We start from the raw sequence: 23322 nt of genomic DNA, 5'->3' as shown, positions 1-23322 counted from the left end.
GGGGGGGGTTTGAATGTTTTAGGGATGAATGTTCTTGCCACCCGGTTAGGTATTTTGCGATTCTCTCGATGCAGAGATCTGGTAGTGGCTGGTTTGAGACTTTACTTAACAATCATACTAATATAAGCTCAAATGGAGAGATCTTTTCGGTGAAAGATAGGAGGGCTAATGTTTCCACCATTTTTGAGACCCTTGACAAAGTCTATAATCTTGACTGGTTGAGTAGTGCCTCTAAGAATGAGTGCACTTCCGCTGTTGGCTTCAAATGGATGCTTAATCAGGTAAAGTTTCTGATATTCACGGACATTGTGACACATGTTTACTCTTTCTTACTCGTATGTTTTCGACTCTGCTTGAGTGCTTTCACAAAGAGATTGCTAGATTCCATCCTTGTCTATTGGTCACTGTTGCTTATAACTTTGTGAGTTTTAAAGTGATAGAATCTGGTTTAGATAAGAGCTACAATGTTTAAACTTAAAGAAGATATATGTTTGCTTTTGCAATATAGTTGTAAAGTTGAGAAACATGTTGCAGGGACTGGTCTTAACGAAAAAGATAAGGTTGTAGTTTTGAATGACCTCTTTCCTTCTCTCAGTGCTCTTCACCTATTAGGGAGACTATGAGGATATGTCATTTGTGAAAGAGACATGTTTTGTTCTATGAAGCTTTTTTGTGGCTCTGTTGATGTTAAAAGTTGGGACTGAGTAAAAGTCTAGGTTGAATGAGTCTCTGCGTAAAGGATGGAACTGAAGGATCCATCTAGCAGTAAATGAACCAGTAAATTTCCAAATCACTATATATCTTATGATGGATTTTGCATTGTAAACATTGCAGGGTCTAATGAAACATCATGAAGAGATAGTAGAATACTTCAAAACCCGAGGCGTGTCTGCGATTTTCCTATTCAGGAAAAACCTACTGCGCCGAATGATATCAGTACTCGCAAACTCTTACGATAGAGATGCTAAACTGTTAAACGGGACTCACAAGTCTCACACCCATTCGGCCAAAGAAGCTGAGATATTGGCGGGTTACAAGCCAATGATCAACACAACACTTTTAATAACCGAGCTGAAGCAGATTCAAGAAATGACTTCAAAAGCATTGACTTACTTTAACACCACTCGACACATCCTCGTCTACTACGAAGATGTCGTCAAGAACCTCACGGTGATATATTACATCTTTTCTTATAGAACTTAGTTACAGTCATTGGTTTGTACAACTATCTTACATGTGTTGAGAATGATGCAGAGACTAGACGATGTACAGGAGTTTCTAAAGGTCCCAAAACGTAAGTTAAAGAGTCGGCAAGTGAAGATTCATGGAGGTACATTGTCACAACATGTACAGAATTGGGAAGAGATTCAGACTACACTAAAAGGAACCAGTTTCGAAAATTTCTTACTCCAAGAACACCGCAAATGATTTTTAAGTTTTGTATATATTATCAAAACAAAACCTTGTAGGAAAATTTTGTTGTTTCTCTTTCTCTTTTTTTACCAATCTTCTTGTTCTTGCTATATGAATAGGCATTGATTTAAGAAATTGACCACAGAGCAAGATTTTTAGATATTTTGTCAACCTCAACAACCAGAAACCGGTTAGAACCGAAATTAATTTATGAGCCAACCAAGTATACCCGTCGAACCGGAAGGCTAATTCGAGATTGATTGATTTATACCGAATTAAACCAACCGGTTTATATATGATTTGGCATTGATCATAATTTTAAGCCACAGAGCGAGATTTTAAGATATTTTGTCAACCTCAATAACCCGAAACCGGTTAAAACCGAAATTAATTCCTGAGCAAACCAAATATCCTTGGATAACCGGAAGGCTAATCCGAGATTGATTGATTTAAACCGAAATAAACCAACTCAGGCGTGCGGGGAGTTCAACACATGTTCGATACAAATTTGTTGATTTCAACTAGAAGAAGCGAAATTGGGATTTGGGAATTAGCAACGTTTTGATAAATAAAAATGGTCACTTTGTAGCTGCAAATTGCAAAGACACACTGAGTGAGAGAGAGAGAGACAGAGAGTGAGAGAAGATGGAGGAGAAACGACGCGATTCTGCTGGAACCCTAGCTTCTGGTGGTAGCACTGGAGATACTCCGGCATCTGAGCCGATGCCGGCGACACGGCGCCGTGGCGGAGGTTTGAAAAGGAAAGCGAATGCTCTCGGGGGTTCTAATTTCTCATCTTCAACGCCGTCTAAGAGGATGTTGACGCGTGAGAAGGCTATGCTTGCGTCTTTTTCTCCGGTGCATAATGGGCCTTTAACTAGAGCTCGTCAGGCTCCGAGTAATTTGGTTTCGGCGGCGGATGGGGTTAAGTCGGAGCTTTTGAATGTTGCGGTGGGTACTGATGGTGGAGAGAAGCCTAAGGAGGAGGAAGAGCTTAATAAGGCGATCCGTGAGTGGGAGGCTTTGGAGGCTAAGATCGAAGCTGATTTCGATGCTATTAGATCTCGTGACTGTAATGTTCATGTGGTGCCTAATCATTGCGGTTCGTGTTCTTCTACTTCTTCCTGTTTTTTTTTTTTTGGTTGAGACTGTAACCAAATTATTCATCTTTTTCACATTTGTCACTGTTTTGCTTAGCAAATTTTGAAACTTTATGTGGATAGACTTTCCCAAAGTAGGCCAAGTAAAGAATTTGAGGTAGTCATTTTGGAAATTGGGAGAGATTTGGTTAGATTTTGGTTCTGGAACTCCTCTCACTGTGAATGTATATAATGGGTTTGATGCATTCGGGATTGAAGTAGAATGTGGATGCTCATTTTTATCATGTAGAGTCTCCATTGAAGAGCCCCAGGCTATGAACTGATGCTCCTAGTCCTTATCTTGTGGTAATGTTGAGTTAGAAAGTAATATGATATCTTAAGTTTAGATTTTGAGTTGTTGGTGTTGTTTAATTTTTACACAACTTTTCACTATCCCATTTTGAGTAGTCTGTAATTTGGGTTCCTGTTCTTCAAATTCTTTTGAAGGTTGGTTTTCATGGGAAAAAATTCACCCGCTTGAGGAGCGTTCATTGCCCTCTTTCTTTAATGGCAAGTTGGAAGGTCGCACTTCTGAGGTATATATGGAAATACGGGATTGGATCATGAGGAAGTTTCATTCCAATCCGAACATACAAATAGAACTAAAAGACTTAACAGAACTCGAGGTTGGAGACTCTGACGCAAAGCAAGAGGTGATGGAATTCTTGGACTACTGGGGCTTAATCAATTTCCACCCATTTCCACCAGCAGATACTGGTTCTACGGCTCCTGATCATGATGATTTAGAGGATAAGGAGTCACTGCTTAACAGTTTATATCGATTTCAAGCTGATGAGGCTTGCCCTCCTATTGTCCACAAGCCTCGTCTCACAGCACAAGCTACACCTTCAGGGTTGTTTCCAGATCCGGTGGCTACTGATGAATTGCTGAAACAAGAGGGTCCAGCAGTCGAATATCACTGCAATTCTTGTTCAGCTGATTGCTCTCGCAAGCGCTACCATTGCCCGAAACAGGTGTTTTATCTCTCTACTTATTCTCATTTCATCAATAGAAATGGATATTACTGCGTTCTTTTTGGTATTTTCTATAATCGTTTTATTTAAAACTTAAATGCTAATACTGAGTTTTTGACAGGCAGATTTTGACTTATGTACGGAATGCTTTAACAGTGGCAAGTTCAGCTCAGATATGTCATCTTCTGATTTCATACTAATGGAGCCTGCTGAGGCCCCTGGCGTTGGTAGTGGGAAGTGGACTGATCAAGAGACTCTTCTTCTCCTTGAAGCTTTAGAAATCTTCAAGGAAAATTGGAATGAGATTGCAGAGCATGTTGCTACAAAAACAAAAGCTCAATGTATGCTTCATTTTCTTCAAATGCCAATTGAGGATGCTTTTCTTGATCAAATTGACCACAAAGATCCAAGCACAAAAGACACGACAGATTTAGCTGTGTCTAAAGATGATAAATCTGTTCCAAAAGATACACCTGAAGAGGCAGAGAATAAGACACGTGTTGATGAAGATGAGACTATGAAAGAAGTTCCAGAACCAGAAGTTGACAATGAAGGAAAAGTCTCTCAGGAATCTTCCAAACCTGAAGAAGAAACTAATGAAGTGGAAGCAGACCAGAAAACACCCAAACTAGAAACCGTCACTGATGAAAGATGTCAAGAGGAAACTGACGAAAACATTGCTCTGAAATCTCTTGCTGAAGCTTTTGAAGATGTTGGTTATTCCTCCACACCTGAAGCCTCGTTCTCCTTTGCTGATTTAGGAAACCCTGTCATGGGACTGGTAAGTATTTTATGTAACACAGGAACTTTGCATTCATGGGGACTAAGATTCTTCTTAATTTACAAACGCACCCTCTTTCCTTTCTGATCTTGCAAGGCTTTTTATTTTTGTAGGCAGCCTTTCTGGTGCGATTGGCAGGATCTGATGTTGCTACTGCGTCAGCCCGGGCTTCCATAAAATCTCTTCAGAGTAATTCGGGACTGTTGCTTGCTACAAGACATTGTTACATTCTAGAAGACCCACCAGACAACAAGAAGGATTCAACTGAATCTAAAAGGTTTCGCAGTTATACGACGATCTTTCTCAACATTCTATATTTTTGTTCTGCTCTCAATCTTTTGGAGATATGGGTTGTTTTTTCTTAATCTAAAACTAGCAAGACATTTGCAGTGCGGATGCAGAGGATAATGATGAAAATGTCCATAAAGATGAGCAACCAGAAGAAAAAATCCAGAAAGCAGAAGACGTCTCCTTGAATTCAGATGATAGGGAAATGCCAGATACTGACACAGGTAAAGAAGATCAGAATTCAGTCTCTGAAGAAAAGCAACCTGGTTCTCGAACTGAAAATTCTACTACAAAACCAGATGCCGTACAAGAAAAAAGATCTAGTAAGCCAGTCACAACTGACAGTTCAGAGAAACCAGCGGATGTAATATGTCAATCACAGGACAAATGTTCAGGGAAGGAGCTTCAAGAACCTTTGAAGGATGGGAATAAGCTTTGTAGTGAAAATAAAGACGCCTCTCAAGCAACTGTCTCCCAGTCAGCGGCAGATGATGCTTCTCAGCCAGAAGCATCAAAAGATGTGGAGATGAAAGATACATTACAGTCAGAGAAGGATCCTCAAGATGTGGTCGAAACAGTAGGAGAGGAGGTTCAACAGGCGAAGGAGGAGGGTGCAAAGGATGTTCTTAGTACTCCAGACACGTCTGTTGTTCAGCAGCCCATTGGATCAGCTTCTGCAACGGAAAATGGAACAGCTGGTTCTCTCTCTCTCCCTCTCTCTCTACACATAAAAACTTTACCTGTACGGCATGATTCTTGTATATCTTATTGGTTTATTGTCTAAATGCTGTTTTGCAGGTGAAATTCCAAAGAAAGAAGGAAAGAAGGAGAAGGATGTTTGTGAAGGGACAAAAGACAAACATAACATCCAGAAGCTTAAGCGCGCAGCTATCTCCGCTATCTCAGCCGCAGCAGTAAAGGCAAAGAATCTTGCAAAGCAAGAAGAAGATCATATCAGACAACTTTCTGGATCATTGATAGAGAAGCAGGTAAGACATGGTTCATGTGTATGCAGGTTAGATTCTGTTTTGGTGCTTTATTGTTCAGAGTTGTAACGTAATAATGAGGTTTTTTTTTTATTCTGTATCTAAGCAGTTACATAAACTAGAAGCAAAGCTATCTATCTTCAATGAAGCTGAAAGCTTGACAATGAGGGTAAGAGAGCAATTAGAAAGGTCAAGGCAACGGCTATATCATGAAAGGGCTCAGATCATAGCAGCTCGACTAGGTGTCCCACCTTCAATGTCCTCAAAAGCATCGTTACCAACAAACCGAATCGCTGCAAATTTTGCTAATGTAGGTCCAAGGCCTCCCTTGGGCATGGCATTTCCCCGCCCACCAATGCCAAGGCCTCCTCCAGGTTTCACTATTCCTGGTTCTTTTGCTGCTGGTACAACAATGGCCGGAAGCTCAGACCCATCTCCAGGTTCAAACAATGTTTCTTCGGTTTAGTGGTCCTACATGATAGTGTTCAGATTTGCGGGGTAGCTCTTCTTGATGTTCTGTTTCTAAGCCAAGGTACATTATCCCACCTTTTGCGGCTTCAACCTTTGAGCTTGGTTTATTTTCTGGATATTTGTCGGACGTACGTAGGTGATGGTGATATTGAGAAGTTAGTTAGGGGGTTTAGACCCATCAATTAATGTTAAATGTAACTGTCAAATGAAACTTTCGGAGATATGTGAATGTGTTCTTATGGTTACTTTGAACTTTAATGAATTGTAACGTTGAACAGAGATATATGATTCCGCAAAAGGTCGTGGGAATGTTTTATGGATTATGGTTATACCCAAAAGCCTACATGTATTAAGAGTGTCCGATAATAAAATTCAGGTTCTTGTTTCTTCGACAAGATCTCTTTCATAGGGATTTTTAGATCACAGAGCTGATACAAACGTAATGAGTTAACAACTCCCGCCTTTTCCCTCTACGCATAAGAGTATAACCCCAATTGAAACCCGGTTGGATTATTTTCAAATCCTAAAAACCGATATGGTCCAAACTTCAAACGGCACACATGCAAAAGTAGTAGAGGCCAAATTAGAGAGAGACTACGGTTTTTTCTTGAAAGAGCAAATATAGATGATATATGGTAAGAGAAGAGACACGCTTTGCCCTAATTATAGTAAAAGTGTTATCATTTTGTCAGAACAGATGATGTCTCCTCCTTCATAGGAGAAAGCCTATTTCTTCAAGCTGTTTCTACAATTTCTCTCTCCCTTTCATTCTCTTTCTAACCTTGTTCATCAGGTATTCTCCAGATTCTGTTTCTATTGCGTTAAGGTTTTGATTCTGTGTATTTTGGTTTTTGCTTGAGAAACAAGGCTGTTGCGTCTAGGATCACCGGGGAGAAGGTTTCTCAACCGTTGAGAAACCCTTCACCGACAAAAACAGAGACAAACAATGGCGGAATCGCCGGTGGATTCACCTCCTGCTCCTGAAACCTCAAATGGCACACCGCCTTCAACAAATGGGACATCACCGTCAGATGGTTCATCGCCGCCTTCACCACCTTCTTTACCTCCACCGTCATCCGATTCTGCTCCTCCGCCAAATAAAGACGATGGCTCAGCTTCTTCTTCACCCCCGCCTGCACCGCCGAGTCAGGAAACCACACCTCCTCCATCGCCGCCGGTTGTAGCTAATCCGCCACCGAAAACTCCAGAGACTCCTCCTGCTCCACCTTCACCTGAAGGCTCAACTCCGGTAACGCCGCAGGCACCACCACAAACACCGTCGAACCAATCACCGCCTTTAGATAGACCAACTCCTCCTTCTCCTGGTGGTGCCAATGATGACCGTAACAGAAACAATGGTGGTAATAACAGAGATAGTTTCACTCCGTTACAACCATCTTCAGGGAACAGAACTACCGGTGACGGTGGCTCACCTTCACCGCCTCGGTCAAGTAGCCCACCTCGGAGTAGTGGAGATTTAGACTCATTGTTATCAGGGAAACATCATCCACAAGCCAACATTGGATTGATTATTGGAGTTCTTGTAGGAGCAGGGCTTTTGCTTATACTTCTAGTATGTATTTGCATCTGTTGCAAGAAGAAGAAGAAAAAGTCCCCTCAGGTCAACCACATGCACTACTACAATAACAATCCTTATGGAGCACCAACAGGTAATGTTATAGGAGCATAGATTAGAGTTTAGTATAACCGGAATTTGTAGTCTAATGGTGTGTGTGTTTAAGCCCATTAGTGTGCAAAAGAGTTAGACGTTAGATGCTAAAGGAGATGTTGCCTAGTGTAGGTAATGGTGGTTATTATAAGGGAACACCCCAAGATCATGTGGTAAATATGGCTGCTCAAGGAGGAGGGAATTGGGGACCAAAGCAACCTCTGTATGGTCCTCACAGTGGCAATTCCAACTTAACTGGTCCAAGTGCTACACCGTCGCCTCAAGCTGCGACTCTTGGTCACAACCAAAGCACTTTCACATACGATGAACTGTCTATTGCAACAGAAGGTTTTGCTCAGTCAAATTTGCTGGGACAAGGAGGATTTGGGTATGTTCATAAAGGTGTTTTGCCTAGTGGCAAAGAAGTTGCAGTGAAGAGTCTTAAACTTGGAAGTGGACAAGGCGAACGAGAGTTTCAAGCAGAGGTTGATATCATTAGCCGTGTCCATCATCGTCATCTCGTTTCTCTTGTTGGATATTGCATCTCTGGTGGTCAAAGGCTTTTGGTTTATGAGTTTATACCTAACAACACTCTTGAATTCCATCTTCACGGTACATTCATCTAACAGAATACTTGCTTCAATTAACACCTTGAAGTATGGTTTCTCTTTAATCAATAACTTGATTGAAATTTTAGGTAAGGGTCGTCCTGTTTTAGAATGGTCTACACGAGTAAAGATTGCACTGGGATCAGCTAGAGGTCTTGCATATTTGCATGAAGACTGTAAGCGCATATTTATCTCACACTGATGTAGCTACTATATATCTCGCTCTCTTTAGGATAATATAAGATTCTATATTTTACATCAATGGTAGGTCATCCTCGCATTATCCATAGAGATATCAAAGCTGCAAACATTCTTCTCGATTTCAGTTTTGAAACCAAGGTATATATTGACTCTTGCAGTACTACTTCTACTTTCATTTCCCTTGTTTTTGTTCCTTAGCTGAGTCGAAGTGTATTGATGTCTATTGTGTACTCAGGTTGCAGATTTTGGATTAGCTAAGCTATCTCAAGACAACTATACTCATGTATCCACTCGTGTCATGGGAACTTTCGGGTAAATAGCTTTTGTGAGCTTTCCTAAGTGATCAATTGCTTATAGAGCACTTATTCACTCGGTTTCATTTATCTTTCTTTGAGAACTTCAGATACTTAGCTCCAGAGTATGCATCAAGCGGAAAGTTATCCGACAAATCTGATGTTTTCTCATTTGGAGTAATGCTTCTTGAGCTCATAACCGGACGACCTCCAGTTGATCTAACTGGAGAAATGGAAGACAGTTTGGTAGATTGGGTAAGTCGTGTCCGCCTCTTCGCTTTACTTGTTTTATCTCCAAAACACAAAAACAAAATCTTACTATATTTTGTTGTTGTTGCAGGCAAGGCCTTTGTGTTTGAAAGCAGCTCAAGATGGAGACTACAGCCAATTGGCAGATTTGCGTCTAGAGCTAAACTACGATCAACAAGAGATGGCTCGAATGGCTTCTTGTGCAGCTGCAGCAATCAGACACTCAGCAAGAAGACGTCCTAAGATGAGCCAGGTTTAAAAACTCAAAACACTTCTTTAATCACAATCTTGATGATAAAAATGTGCCATACTAATGAATCTTGAAACATGTGTATATATATATGAATGAAAGATTGTACGAGCACTAGAAGGAGATATGTCAATGGAGGATCTAAGTGAAGGAACAAGACCAGGACAAAGCACGTACTTGAGCCCAGGAAGCGTGAGCTCGGAGTATGACGCTAGCTCGTACAGTGCAGACATGAAAAAATTCAAGAAATTGGCTTTAGAGAGCAAAGAGTATCAAAGCAGTGAATATGGTGGAACAAGTGAGTACGGCTTGAATCCGTCTACTTCAAGTAGTGAAGACATGAATAGAGGTTCAATGAAACGCAATCCTCAGCTTTAAAAAGAACACACACTAACACAAACACTTGTCATAATATTCACTTTCTTCTCTCTTCCTTTTGGCTTTTTCTTTTTACAATGTTTTCTTCATTCTGCGTCAAAGTTTTGACAGTTTGAATTATGATGTTATTAGGAGTGTGATATTTGACCAGAGAGATTAGTTTGGTTTTGTTGAAATTTATATATAGTACAAAGCCTTATTCCACCATTACCACGTTAATTATGGTTTTATAATCAAGGTTTTTATTATGTAATCAATGTTGTATTAAAAAATCCAAACATTTAACAAAAAAATATCATATTAACAATAACAAGTGTCACAATTCACAAACGTAATTTAATAATTTTTTTGTAATCTTTTTATTTTGGGTAATCGATTAATGAAAAAATTGACCCAATGGGCCGATTCGAAAAAGTTGTCTTCTCTCATCTCTCTCTCTCTCGATCCCACAGTTTCTGAGTTCTTCTTCTTCTTCTTCTTCTCCTGGGTGGGACTCAAAACATTTATAGAGATCTTTCTTTCTTCTCCCGCATTTTGAGTGTAGCTAAAAGGTTGCAAAAGCGAGATCTGAGTGACGGAGTAATTCTAAAGGGAGATCAGCAATGGCGCAACCTCTCGTGAAGAAAGACGATGATCACGACGATGAGTGTATGCTTAATTCCCTTATAATTTCAATTGATTCTTTTGTTTCGAATTTTTTTGGTTTATGAAGTTTTAGATCCAGATATTAAGCTTCTAGATCTGTTCGTTTCGATATATGATTTTGCACAGTCGGTGTATTTGTGATTATTGGTTGCGTAGATCTACAATCTCGAGTACCCACCCAGACTGTTGTGTGTTTTGTGATAATTACATACATTTTTTAGTTTTGATCAACGATCCCTGTTTTTAATTGTTTTATTTTTTGCTTATTTACAATATTGGATCAGTGGAGTATTCTCCATTCATGGGAATTGAGAAGGGAGCTGTACTTCAAGAGGCTAGAGTCTTTAATGACGCTCAGGTTGATCCTAGAAGATGCTCTCAGGTCATCACCAAACTTCTTTATTTGCTTAACCAAGGGGAGTCATTCACCAAGGTTAGTGTCCCTGACCCTTCTTATCCCTTCCCGATGGTTGTTTGTTTGATATGGGTGTGAATTGACAAGTTTTCATTCTGTTTTCTTATGCAGGTCGAAGCAACGGAAGTTTTCTTTTCAGTTACAAAGCTTTTCCAGTCGAAAGACACTGGTTTGAGGAGAATGGTCTACTTGATCATTAAGGAGTTATCTCCATCATCGGATGAGGTTTGCAAATCTTACTAAAAATTTTAATACGAAAAATCATGGCGCTTGTTTGTAGGTTTAATCTTAAGATATGTTGTTTGTTTTTTTTTTCACCCATAGGTTATCATTGTAACAAGCTCCTTGATGAAGGACATGAACAGTAAAATTGATATGTATCGAGCTAATGCTATCCGTGTCCTCTGCCGGATCATTGACGGAACGCTTCTCACTCAAATTGAGCGATACTTGAAACAAGCCATTGTGGATAAGAATCCCGTTGTTTCTAGTGCAGCTTTAGTCAGTGGGCTTCACTTGCTAAGGGTACCTTTTACACCCCAAAACTATTATTAGGTTGTTTCTGATTTGTGATGTTATGCTTATATTCTTATATTGTCTCTTACAGACAAACCCAGAAATTGTTAAAAGATGGAGCAATGAAGTTCAAGAAGGTATTCAATCCAGATCAGCCCTTGTTCAGTTTCATGCCTTAGCTTTGCTCCATCAGGTTAGTTTCTTGCATTGGTATTAACGAAGTCAAATTTGGTTTATGTTTCTGCTCTTTGTTTAATTAAATAGCCGCTGAGAAGAAGTATCATGAAAATAGAGAGGTTACTATGATTATTGAACTAGAAACACACACAATAAGTTTTATGTATCGGCATCATAACTATTTATCATGATCATTTCCAGCAACTTTATTTTCTTTGTGAGGTTCAATCTGTGCCTGAAGTCTGTCTCTGATACTGCTGATTCTAGCATATGTAACTTTTTAGGTTGGAAGGCCAACATATTATGTGCCTAAACTTGAAGTTGTACTAGTTAGCAAATGATATGTATCGCTGCTGTTACAAAAATAATGCCAACATAATATGCTCTCCCTCTTTATTTATAAAGGTAGTGAGAGTTAATCTAATAGTTGTTGAAAATCAATTTTCATGTTCAGATACGCCAAAATGATCGCTTGGCTGTTAGCAAGTTGGTTGGTGGCTTGACCAGGGGATCTGTCCGCTCTCCTTTGGCTCAGTGTCTTTTGATACGTTACACCAGCCAGGTTACTCCTCTCGTCTGTTTGATCATTTGATATGTGGATGAAAATATTTGCGTTATTTAGCTTTAGTTTCGATTATTCAGGTTATCCGTGACATGGCCAACCACGGTCAATCTGGAGAACGTCCGTTCTATGAATTTCTGGAGAGTTGCCTCCGCCATAAAGCAGAAATGGTGATCCTTGAGGCTGCCAGGGCGATCACTGAGCTTGATGGTGTGACAAGCCGAGAATTAACTCCAGCAATCACTGTTCTCCAGCTCTTTTTGAGTTCCCCCAGACCAGTGTTGAGATTTGCTGCTGTTCGGACTCTGAACAAGGTTTACAACGCTTTCTTAGATCAAAATCTTCATAAAGAAGAATTCTTTCAACTCTTGTCTTTGTACATTGAGAAACATCGAATTGATGTTATGTTTTTCTGGGTAGCTCCATCATTTAACTGGACACTAAACACAAGTTTGAACCACAGGTTGCAATGACTCATCCTATGGCTGTCACCAACTGCAACATTGATATGGAGAGTTTAATTTCTGATCAGAATAGAAGCATTGCTACACTCGCAATAACCACACTCTTGAAAACAGGGAACGAATCTAGTGTAGAACGCTTGATGAAGCAGATAACTAATTTTATGTCAGATATTGCTGATGAGTTCAAAATTGTGGTCGTGGAAGCTATAAGATCGTTGTGTGTGAAATTTCCACTGAAATACAGATCCTTGTAAGTGAAGTCTTAGGGTGTTTTTTATTTGTAGTTTCTTTTTCGAGCATTGCTATTCTTTTGAATGATTGAAATATGTTACAGTGTCTCTATAGCATTTGGCTTATGATTAATCTGTCACCTTTTTATTTATAGGATGACCTTCTTAAGCAACATTCTTAGGGAAGAAGGTGGATTTGAGTATAAAAGAGCAATAGTGGATTCTATTGTGACCATTATCAGAGATATTCCTGATGCGAAAGAAAGTGGATTGCTTCATCTTTGTGAATTCATTGAAGATTGTGAATTCACATATCTTTCAACACAGGTAAATTGTTTTATCCAACACCCGTCTGTGGTTGCTATTAAAAACTGCTTATGTGATATTTAAATGTGTTTTGTCGCGTAGATCCTTCATTTTCTGGGAATTGAGGGACCTAACACCTCAGATCCAAGCAAGTATATACGATATATTTACAACCGTGTGCATCTTGAAAATGCCACTGTCCGGGCTGCTGCTGTTTCCACACTTGCAAAGTTTGGGTTTATGGTTGAATCCTTGAAGGTATGTGTAGTTATCTTGCTAACCATTTTTTCTCGTTTTATTTCTTTGACTGATAAAGAGCATAATCAATGGATGCTTGGCAGCCACGGATTACCATTCTGTTGAAGCGCTGCATCTATGACAGTGATGATGAGGTGCGTTCCTAAATATTGCTGTTTCTGTATGTCTGTTGTGTCCCCTTGAGTCGGTTGTATCATTGAACATACATGCATGTGTTTCCCTTTGTTAACATTTTCTGGGGTGAGAAGCATGCAAGTCATTTCATGATTCTTTCCTTGATTATGAGTTGCGACCTCTTTTTATCTTAAGGTCCGTGATAGAGCAACACTATTTTTGAGTGTTCTTGGTGGTGATGGTACTGTTGACACTGATCAAGAGACCAAGGATTTTCTGTTTGGTTCCCTGGAGGTTCCTCTGGTCAACTTGGAAACTAGTCTGAAGAATTATGTGAGTTATCATCCAATTCTCAGTTTTCTAGTTTTCATATCCTTCTTAGCACACCAGTTATCTTAAATCTTTGATCATGCAGGAGCCCTCTGAAGAAGCTTTTGATGTCAACTCCGTGTCTAGGGAAGTTAAATCCCAGCCCCTTGCAGAGAAGAAAGCCCAGGGTAAAAAGCCCACTGGTCTTGGTGCACCACCAGCTGCACCTGCTTCTGGTTTTGATGGCTACGAAAAACTTCTCTCATCTATTCCAGAGTTTGCCGCCTTTGGAAAAGTTTTCAAGGTTAGGGCTGATTTTTCTTCTGTTTCACTCTAATCTTTTGGCTTACCTTGTTTTGCTTTAACTTGTACTTCCTTTTTTCAGTCTTCTCCGCCTGTGGAGCTAACTGAACCAGAAACAGAATACGCCGTCAATGTTGTAAAGCATATCTATGACAGTCATGTGGTGTTACAGTACAACTGCACTAACACAGTCCCAGAGCAATTGTTGGAGAGGGTACTGAACATTGGTGTAAAGCATTGCTTTATCTTATCCTTACGTTCCTCATTTCACTAATTTTGGAATGGTTTTGTAGGTCAATGTCATTGTAGATGCTTCAGAAGCAGAGGAATTCAATGAAGTAACTTCAAAGGCCCTAAACTCACTTCCTTATGATAAGCCTGGTCAAGCCTTTGTGGTTTTTAAGAAGCCAGCAGGGGTCCCTGCTGTTGGAAAGTTCTCCAACACATTAACTTTCGTTGTTAAGGAGGTACATGTTGAACAGGCTTTTCACTTCCATCTTTTTATTTCGCTAAAATGTTGTTCAAAGAATCTCATAATACTTTGTGGAGAACTCTGGTAATCACTGACGCATTTGAAGAGGAAGTTCTAGAATGACTCTAATTAATCACAGAGACCAAAAGAAAACAATATGACTAGTTTGTTCGTGCTTAATCAGGTTGACCCAAGCACAGGTGAAGCCGATGCAGATGATGATGGAGTAGAAGATGAGTACCAGCTGGAGGATCTTGAGGTTGTAGCTGGAGATTACATGGTGAAAGTGGGTGTCTCCAATTTCAGGAATGCATGGGAAAGCATGGATGAAGAAGATGAGCGTGTAGACGAATATGGTCTTGGCCAAAGAGACAGCTTAGGAGAAGCTGTAAACGCTGTCACCGATCTTCTTGGCATGCAGATTTGTGAGGTTAGTCTCTTCCACTTTTTTCTCATAGTCGATAGAGAAACTACTAGACTTGACCCACTGAGACTTGAGGGCTAAGATTATTGTGGATAAAGTCTTTTTGAGTATATGAGCATTTGTTGTGTACCCGGAAATTGAAACTGACGCTAGAGATGCAAATGGCAGGGAACGGAGACAATTCCGACCAACGCAAGGTCACACACGTGTTTATTGTCAGGTGTGTATATAGGGAATGTGAAAGTGTTAGTGAGGGCACAGTTTGGAATGGACAGCTCAAAGGACATTGCAATGAAACTGACAGTTAGAGCTGAGGACGTTTCTGTCGCAGACGCCATTCACGAGATTGTTGCCTGCGGTTAAAAACCCCTCGCGTTTCTACAAGAGTGTTGTTATTCCTGCAGCTAAAGATTTTCCAATTACCCAACCTCATAATACATGAACTATTATAAATAGTATAGTGTTTTCTTCTCTTGTTTTTTGTCCCTACATCCATTTCTGTCAAATACTGTGGAGGTTTCTCTTTTATAATTTGACGATGCTTTTTGATTTCTTATTTCTCGTTTTTTTCTCGCCAAGTGAATGAATACATACAGAAGTTGGAAACTGTACCGTGCAAGTCTAACCAAATAAGCTAGACCTTCTCCATTAAGCTAACCAACTTAGAAAGTTGTAGAGCTGTATCCAACTAACGGACTAGTAGAGTTTTAACATTTAATTTCAACTCAAGAGATGGTAGTTACGACTGGTGAAAACAATTGATTACAGAATTCACATTGAGGAGCGAAATAAATAACAAGTAATGCCGTTTAGGAGTTTTAGTAAAGGAGAATGAAGAATTAATAAATCAAAAGCACATTACAACAACAAAGGGGAAGTTTGATCCTTCTAACCACTCCACTATTTCAAACCAAACACCTTCCGTTCTTCTTCCACAAACAGACCTTACCGGCTTTTACTTTCGACTACAGAATATATTAACCAACCACCACAACTGGAGACATGACTCCTACGTTTGTTAATCATCTTCTTCAAATCACTCTTCTGTGCCCTCCAAACGCCCATATCTGTGTATTTCAATGAAAATTCACATATTTTCTCAAATTTTCTTACATCTCCGATGATATATGGTTTGTTGCTTATCTTAATTTCCCATCTCATTCAAATCATAACATGATATAATAAGTAGAGAGACACTAACCTTTAGATTTGAATCCCAACTTCCTGTACACAAGGCACTTCCATCTGCTGACAACCCCAAACAGCTTATCCGATTCTTGTGTGAATCCTGCTGTAACCCCAAATCCAATACAACCTGCCAGAAATGCCCTCACATTACAATGACAAACCTTACAATGAATGAAAACAACTCTCACCACTCTTCCTCAACATTAATTTAGCTTACCTCTCCCAAGAGAGTATCCCAAACGTAACAAGTGTTGTTGCTCGCGTAGCCAGCGAAAAGTAGTCTCCCAGAGACTGAGAATGCTATGGAGGTGACTGGTACGTTCTCACCATCACCATGTGGCTGATAAACCTGGAGTTGGTGACCAGTCCTAATGTCATACAGCCTGCATGTTCCATCGTCTGATCCAGTCCCAAATCTATTCCCATCCGGAAAGAACTTGACAGTATTGACATCTCCCTCGTGCCCATGAAAGGTACGCACTGCTCGGCTTGCAGCACGACTGTCCCACAAGCGTGCTGTGGAATCGCATGAACCAGATATGAACGAGTTTGGGTTTGACCCACTGATTGAGACACTGAAAGAAATAGGACACAATCACCGTGTAAGAGGGCATAAGTTTAACTGACTCTTAATATATCAAACCTATACGCTAATTCAAACGCTCGATCCCAATGGAATAATTCTGGATGATAAAGTAGGTATCAAATCTATGCTAATTTGGAAAACAAACCGATACAATAAGCCAAGGAGACGAAAGCAACATCCATACCTTAGTACGTCAGCAGTATGTCCAGACTGAAATTCACCACCAAAAACAGAAGTTTTGAGACCAGTAGTCACATCCCATAAGATACATGTTTGGTCACCTGAACTGGTGATTAGGTGGGCATCCTCATTAGGGACATACTGACAGCACGAAACATACCCCTTGTGACCACTAAGCATTCTTGAAACTGGTACGGTTCCATCCTTGTCCGCGGTTGAGCTAAGACTGAAGATAGAACACACACTGTCTAACCCACCACAGGCAACCGACTGACCATTTGGAGAGAAAGCACATGTCATAACCCACGCACAAGGGAGTTTAATAGCATGAGTTTTCTGACTCGTTAGAGCATTCCACACGATTAATCTCCCATCTTGAGATGCACTGACAATCCGGTTCCTCTCCGGTGTCCAATCCAATGAATAAACCTGTAAAATTCCACATGTTAACATCTACAAGCTACCTCATCTAAATATTGTAAATCAATAATCATCAGCTAAGCTAAGTAGCAAACATTCACAATATCCACTCTCCTATATCTATATCTCCGCAGGATCTTAACCAAATCCCTCTGTACTCTTCAAACATGGAAACTAGTAACATCTAATAGTTCCAACACAAAATTTTCCAAAATGGAAGCTAATAATTCCCCAAAATGGAAGCTTTCTAGTTGCCCTTTTATCACAAGCTACAAAAACTCCATAAAGAAGCATACTTGAAGGAGAGAGACACAAAAAAGATTGGAACTTTTGAGTCACCTTTCCGGTATGTCCCTGAAGAGTACGACAGCAAACCAGATCCGTTGCTCCGAAGCTCACCGGAGTACGTCCTTGCGCCGCAGAATACCTCGCCACTGCCAAAATTGAATCCCAATTAGAGAAAACGAAAACGAGAGAGTAAGAGCAGAAGAAGAATAAAAATCCCCAAACCATCGGTATCGAGGAGCTGAAGGCGTCTCTGTCTAAGCCTATCACGGAGGTTATTAACGGTCTCCGTAGCGACGGCGTGACGTTCTTTGAGATCGGAGACAGACATTAACGGGGGTTCAGACTTAGGCTTCTCCGTCGCCGATCAAAGAAAAAAAGGGGAAATTTTTGAGAGACTAGAAGAGAAGAAAGTTCATGATTGAGAGAGAGAGAGAGAGAGAGAGAGAGAGAGAGAGATCAAACCCTAGAATGAGTGGATTTGGTAAATTACGTTGGAAAAAGCTGAAGAATAAGAAGAAGAAGAATGAGTCAATACACACACACAAACACGCTCTCGCTTGTTGAACCTTGTTGATGGCTTAGCTCTGAGTCTGACCTCAACACACAAAAGAGAAAGAGAGAGAGAGAGAGAGAGAGTCAATTTGACATTGACTGTTCCTATTTTGCTGATTAAAAGTGTACCACAATTACAATTACTACACGGCGTCGTTTAGGAACCTTTTAGATTCTTTTTTGTTGCTCCTTTAAATATTATTGATTCTTTGTTATTGATTTTGGTTTTGATTGATGATAATTAAGCATATTGATGGAATGATTTTTTTTTAGTTTTTAGGTTTTTGATTGATACTTCTTTTTTTTTTACATTCGTTATTGGATGCATAAATTAATAATACTGTATGCTGCAAAATTTAGGTTTTTTTCTGATTAACAAAGATTGTGAAACTAGCTAGGGTAAAGAAAAAGAAAACATTGGTTTTATTATCTCATTGAACAAATCATAAAATCAAAAGTAGACGAAGATCATCATCTTCATCATCATCATCTACATTGATCAAGAAATCGAAAAAGAAAACCAATTCAATGATTAGATCATCATCTACATTGATCAAGCAATCGAAAAGAAAAAGGCAAACCACACACTAAAAGAAAAAGCAAAGAAAGCTGCTTAATGTTTTTTTGATTCCATGATGCGCTCATTCAAAAGCCCATTGATTCTCCTTGCGAACCTCTTCTTCTTCCTCAGGTGTAAAATCATTCTTAATGTTGAAGTGTGTACGAATCTGGTCTGGAGTTTTGCCCGTGATCATATCAGCAACAGTTTGGCACGTCAGGTCAAGCAAGCTTGCGATGTTCAGGTAGTTCGCAGCAAGAATGAGATCAAAGATCGTGGATTGATCTGTTTCCATGAACTCCTTATCCCAGGTCTTGAGTTTCTCCTCGGGGATAGGGTTAGCTTCATCGACGTGGTGCTTCTTGCAGTACTCCATCACTAGGGCAAGAGTCTTGCTCGTCACGTTAGCAAGAGGGATCTCGGTTTTGGCGCAATCGTCTTCAACCATATGCGCTATGGTCTGCGATTGGATCGCGACCTCTTCTTCAACCTCGAACGACTGGCCATCGGAGCTCTTCAACATGATCATCTTCTTCGTCGTCGACATAGTTTGTTTCTTTTCTCTTTGTGAAAGCGAATTTGATGAGAAAAAGTTTTAAGAATTGTAAGGTAATGAAGTTGTGAACCCTATGCGTCGTATTTATAAGCCCTAAGGCTAAGAGTCGGTCAAATCAACCATTCCTTTTTTCAGATGGATTTAGTTCCTTTTAACAAAACTAAAAAGGCAAATAATCCTTTTCAGAAAAGGTAATTTCACTGGAGTCAACCGAGATAAACCGGGTCAATTTTACATTATGGTAGGTTTGACTTAAATCCTTTTTTTTTTACCTCGAGAATTCTAGAACTTTCAGAGTCCGGTTCAGGTAAATTTGGTGGAGTAAACCAACTTGGAAATTATCTAAGCTTAACTAAAATATTCAGATCCATAAGAATGCAAAAAGAAGTCTAGTGGAAATAGCCGTTAACAGCAGACTAATATATAATCCAATTTTATTATGGAGTATAGAATTGAGTGTAACTATTATATAAGACTAATAACAACTTGATTACACGAATAGAAAGGAGGGAGAGGAAAGATCAAGAAGGTAAGAGTAATTAATCAAATTACCCCAAGAGCTAATTGAGCCATTACATATTTACATGGAAGATTAATTAGGAACATAAAGATGAGTAGAAAAGATAGAGAAGAAGAGGCATTTGGTTCAGTTGCTCCACTCTTCTTCTCTACTTTGTCTGAGCTCACATACTTGTTCACTACTGCTTTACTTCCTGCTGCTCCTCATCCTCCTCCTCCCGGATAGATGCAATTGTTGTAACCTAACAAATTCAAGTTCAAGATAATTAGGAAAAACGAAAAAATGCCTAAACATATTATATGTCCCTGGGCAAACTAAAAAAAAATGCCTAAAGAAATGATCAATGACTAAACCAAACGTATAATGCATTTGTGCTATATATTGAGGAGCAATGATCAATGACTAGGTTTTTGTTACAATGTTTTACATGACACTNTAAATCCTTTTTTTTTTACCTCGAGAATTCTAGAACTTTCAGAGTCCGGTTCAGGTAAATTTGGTGGAGTAAACCAACTTGGAAATTATCTAAGCTTAACTAAAATATTCAGATCCATAAGAATGCAAAAAGAAGTCTAGTGGAAATAGCCGTTAACAGCAGACTAATATATAATCCAATTTTATTATGGAGTATAGAATTGAGTGTAACTATTATATAAGACTAATAACAACTTGATTACACGAATAGAAAGGAGGGAGAGGAAAGATCAAGAAGGTAAGAGTAATTAATCAAATTACCCCAAGAGCTAATTGAGCCATTACATATTTACATGGAAGATTAATTAGGAACATAAAGATGAGTAGAAAAGATAGAGAAGAAGAGGCATTTGGTTCAGTTGCTCCACTCTTCTTCTCTACTTTGTCTGAGCTCACATACTTGTTCACTACTGCTTTACTTCCTGCTGCTCCTCATCCTCCTCCTCCCGGATAGATGCAATTGTTGTAACCTAACAAATTCAAGTTCAAGATAATTAGGAAAAACGAAAAAATGCCTAAACATATTATATGTCCCTGGGCAAACTAAAAAAAAATGCCTAAAGAAATGATCAATGACTAAACCAAACGTATAATGCATTTGTGCTATATATTGAGGAGCAATGATCAATGACTAGGTTTTTGTTACAATGTTTTACATGACACTATACTATTGGTAGGCAGGTGACAGTTTAAGGGGAGAGAAAACTTACTAGGATTCTGGGAGGGGACTATTGCGGTATTAGAGAAATCGCATTCCGTAGGCTGTTTAGGAGATTTCTGAAAATACATATTCATGGCATAGGNCTCTTCTTCAACCTCGAACGACTGGCCATCGGAGCTCTTCAACATGATCATCTTCTTCGTCGTCGACATAGTTTGTTTCTTTTCTCTTTGTGAAAGCGAATTTGATGAGAAAAAGTTTTAAGAATTGTAAGGTAATGAAGTTGTGAACCCTATGCGTCGTATTTATAAGCCCTAAGGCTAAGAGTCGGTCAAATCAACCATTCCTTTTTTCAGATGGATTTAGTTCCTTTTAACAAAACTAAAAAGGCAAATAATCCTTTTCAGAAAAGGTAATTTCACTGGAGTCAACCGAGATAAACCGGGTCAATTTTACATTATGGTAGGTTTGACTTAAATCCTTTTTTTTTTACCTCGAGAATTCTAGAACTTTCAGAGTCCGGTTCAGGTAAATTTGGTGGAGTAAACCAACTTGGAAATTATCTAAGCTTAACTAAAATATTCAGATCCATAAGAATGCAAAAAGAAGTCTAGTGGAAATAGCCGTTAACAGCAGACTAATATATAATCCAATTTTATTATGGAGTATAGAATTGAGTGTAACTATTATATAAGACTAATAACAACTTGATTACACGAATAGAAAGGAGGGAGAGGAAAGATCAAGAAGGTAAGAGTAATTAATCAAATTACCCCAAGAGCTAATTGAGCCATTACATATTTACATGGAAGATTAATTAGGAACATAAAGATGAGTAGAAAAGATAGAGAAGAAGAGGCATTTGGTTCAGTTGCTCCACTCTTCTTCTCTACTTTGTCTGAGCTCACATACTTGTTCACTACTGCTTTACTTCCTGCTGCTCCTCATCCTCCTCCTCCCGGATAGATGCAATTGTTGTAACCTAACAAATTCAAGTTCAAGATAATTAGGAAAAACGAAAAAATGCCTAAACATATTATATGTCCCTGGGCAAACTAAAAAAAAATGCCTAAAGAAATGATCAATGACTAAACCAAACGTATAATGCATTTGTGCTATATATTGAGGAGCAATGATCAATGACTAGGTTTTTGTTACAATGTTTTACATGACACTATACTATTGGTAGGCAGGTGACAGTTTAAGGGGAGAGAAAACTTACTAGGATTCTGGGAGGGGACTATTGCGGTATTAGAGAAATCGCATTCCGTAGGCTGTTTAGGAGATTTCTGAAAATACATATTCATGGCATAGGCTGCGTGTGAGGCCACATTGTTTGGCTCGAAACAAACTCCTCCTAGCTGTATCGGGCCACAGTCTATTCCTTGTCCACACGCCCAATCCAAGCTTGACTGCAACTGATCATCCGTCGCACCCATCTTGGGTACACACCACCCTGTTGACGTCACTTTCCCCAATGGCGTCTAATTATATGATCATCAAGACATCACCTCATATATGTTAAAACCTCTATTATTTATCCGCATCTGCATTACATGTCTTCCTTTTTGGATCCCCTGTTTGCTCTGATCAGATTGTAACCGTTTAAGATCTGGTATCATCAGTTGCTCAGGTTCTGTAGATTCCCTTGTTTGGGCTAAGTTTCTCATCCTCGACTATATATCTTTGTTAGTTAGGGGATTGAGCTTTGGTTAGTGCTTGGTTTAGAACATTTAGAATTAAGGCTTGTCCTAGCTTAATTACTTGTTCTATGTGGCGTTGAAAGGTTCAAGTGGGTTTAGATTATCTTACGGTTACATCCCGGAAGACCCTTGACAAAGCACTTATAGAGAAAGATGCATCTTATCCGGAGAAAGCCAAATTCCATTCTCTTGTTATGGCCATTTGTGTTGAAGCCCATTATCATCCTCTGGTATGCGGGAAGTACTTATGGTTTTTCGAGAGCTATTTCAGATCGAGACAAGATGTTTTTGGTTTAAGCAATGTATCGGTAAAATCCTTTCCTCTTCTAGTTGTAGGTTATGGAAAGATCATTGTGTCTCTGTATTCTCATTATCGTCTTTTATCTTGTGATTTGTAATATTTCCGAACTTAATCAATACAATCCGTTTAGTGGAAAAAAAAAAGCCACAACTTCTAATATCTAACCTGACCACTACTGTTGCTGTCACTACTGCTACTTTTAGCAAGGACTACATCCAGTGCCGTGTCCAGACTAATCGAGGCTTAAGGCGAGACTGAAATTGGAGGCTTTACTAAAATAAAATAATTTTAAAATGATATAAATTATTGAAAATAAAAAATAGTTTTAAAAAAACTAAAGCATAGTCATTGTCAAAAAAAAACTAACGCGCATAGTCTTTTTTCCTTATGTTTCCATAAAATTTTTCATCAAATACTCATAATCTAGGTTCTAAAGATT

The 23322-nt window shown here is 39.3% G+C and overlaps 6 protein-coding genes across 6 annotated transcripts; 4 read left to right on the top strand and 2 right to left on the bottom strand.

Annotated features, from left to right (window-relative positions):
- Window positions 6-1500, top strand: LOC104733143 (the record flags this gene model as incomplete). The annotated part of the gene is made up of 3 exons (XM_019233464.1): window positions 6-281; window positions 835-1170; window positions 1255-1500. Coding segments are annotated over 3 exons (786 nt in total), but the record flags the coding sequence as incomplete, so codon positions are not given.
- LOC104729777 (SWI/SNF complex subunit SWI3D) lies at window positions 2046-6383 on the top strand (the record flags this gene model as incomplete). The annotated part of the gene is given in 7 exon segments (XM_010448779.2): window positions 2046-2515; window positions 3000-3526; window positions 3648-4307; window positions 4421-4584; window positions 4698-5293; window positions 5394-5584; window positions 5691-6383. Coding segments are annotated over 7 exon segments (2952 nt in total). The 3' UTR covers window positions 6048-6383.
- Window positions 6748-9899, top strand: LOC104729776 (proline-rich receptor-like protein kinase PERK5). Its single transcript, XM_010448777.2, has 8 exons — window positions 6748-7722; window positions 7854-8333; window positions 8419-8505; window positions 8598-8668; window positions 8766-8842; window positions 8934-9078; window positions 9164-9325; window positions 9425-9899. Exons 1-8 carry the CDS (start codon window positions 6999-7001, stop codon window positions 9698-9700), a joined length of 2022 nt encoding a protein of 673 aa, XP_010447079.1. The 5' UTR covers window positions 6748-6998; the 3' UTR covers window positions 9701-9899.
- On the top strand, window positions 10121-15451 carry LOC104729774 (coatomer subunit gamma). Its single transcript, XM_010448776.2, has 17 exons — window positions 10121-10348; window positions 10630-10778; window positions 10872-10985; window positions 11085-11285; window positions 11368-11469; window positions 11908-12015; window positions 12096-12329; window positions 12479-12729; window positions 12865-13036; window positions 13118-13273; window positions 13357-13407; window positions 13583-13720; window positions 13803-14000; window positions 14082-14213; window positions 14293-14466; window positions 14656-14901; window positions 15064-15451. Exons 1-17 carry the CDS (start codon window positions 10303-10305, stop codon window positions 15256-15258), a joined length of 2667 nt encoding a protein of 888 aa, XP_010447078.1. The 5' UTR covers window positions 10121-10302; the 3' UTR covers window positions 15259-15451.
- On the bottom strand, window positions 15642-18194 carry LOC104729773 (guanine nucleotide-binding protein subunit beta). Its single transcript, XM_010448775.2, has 6 exons — window positions 17780-18194; window positions 17609-17703; window positions 16854-17278; window positions 16301-16658; window positions 16097-16210; window positions 15642-15962 (listed from the first exon to the last, which is right to left on the bottom strand). The coding sequence occupies exons 1-6, from the start codon at window positions 17883-17885 to the stop codon at window positions 15927-15929; spliced, it is 1134 nt and encodes a 377-aa protein (XP_010447077.1). The 5' UTR covers window positions 17886-18194; the 3' UTR covers window positions 15642-15926.
- On the bottom strand, window positions 18673-19259 carry LOC104729772 (SKP1-like protein 11). Its single transcript, XM_010448773.1, has one exon. It carries the CDS (start codon window positions 19213-19215, stop codon window positions 18751-18753), a length of 465 nt encoding a protein of 154 aa, XP_010447075.1. The 5' UTR covers window positions 19216-19259; the 3' UTR covers window positions 18673-18750.

The sequence above is a fragment of the Camelina sativa genome, chromosome 12, assembly GCF_000633955.1.
Source record: "Camelina sativa cultivar DH55 chromosome 12, Cs, whole genome shotgun sequence".
In the NCBI taxonomy this organism is placed as follows: domain Eukaryota; kingdom Viridiplantae; phylum Streptophyta; class Magnoliopsida; order Brassicales; family Brassicaceae; genus Camelina; species Camelina sativa.
This window is presented reverse-complemented; position numbering and strand designations above follow the sequence as displayed.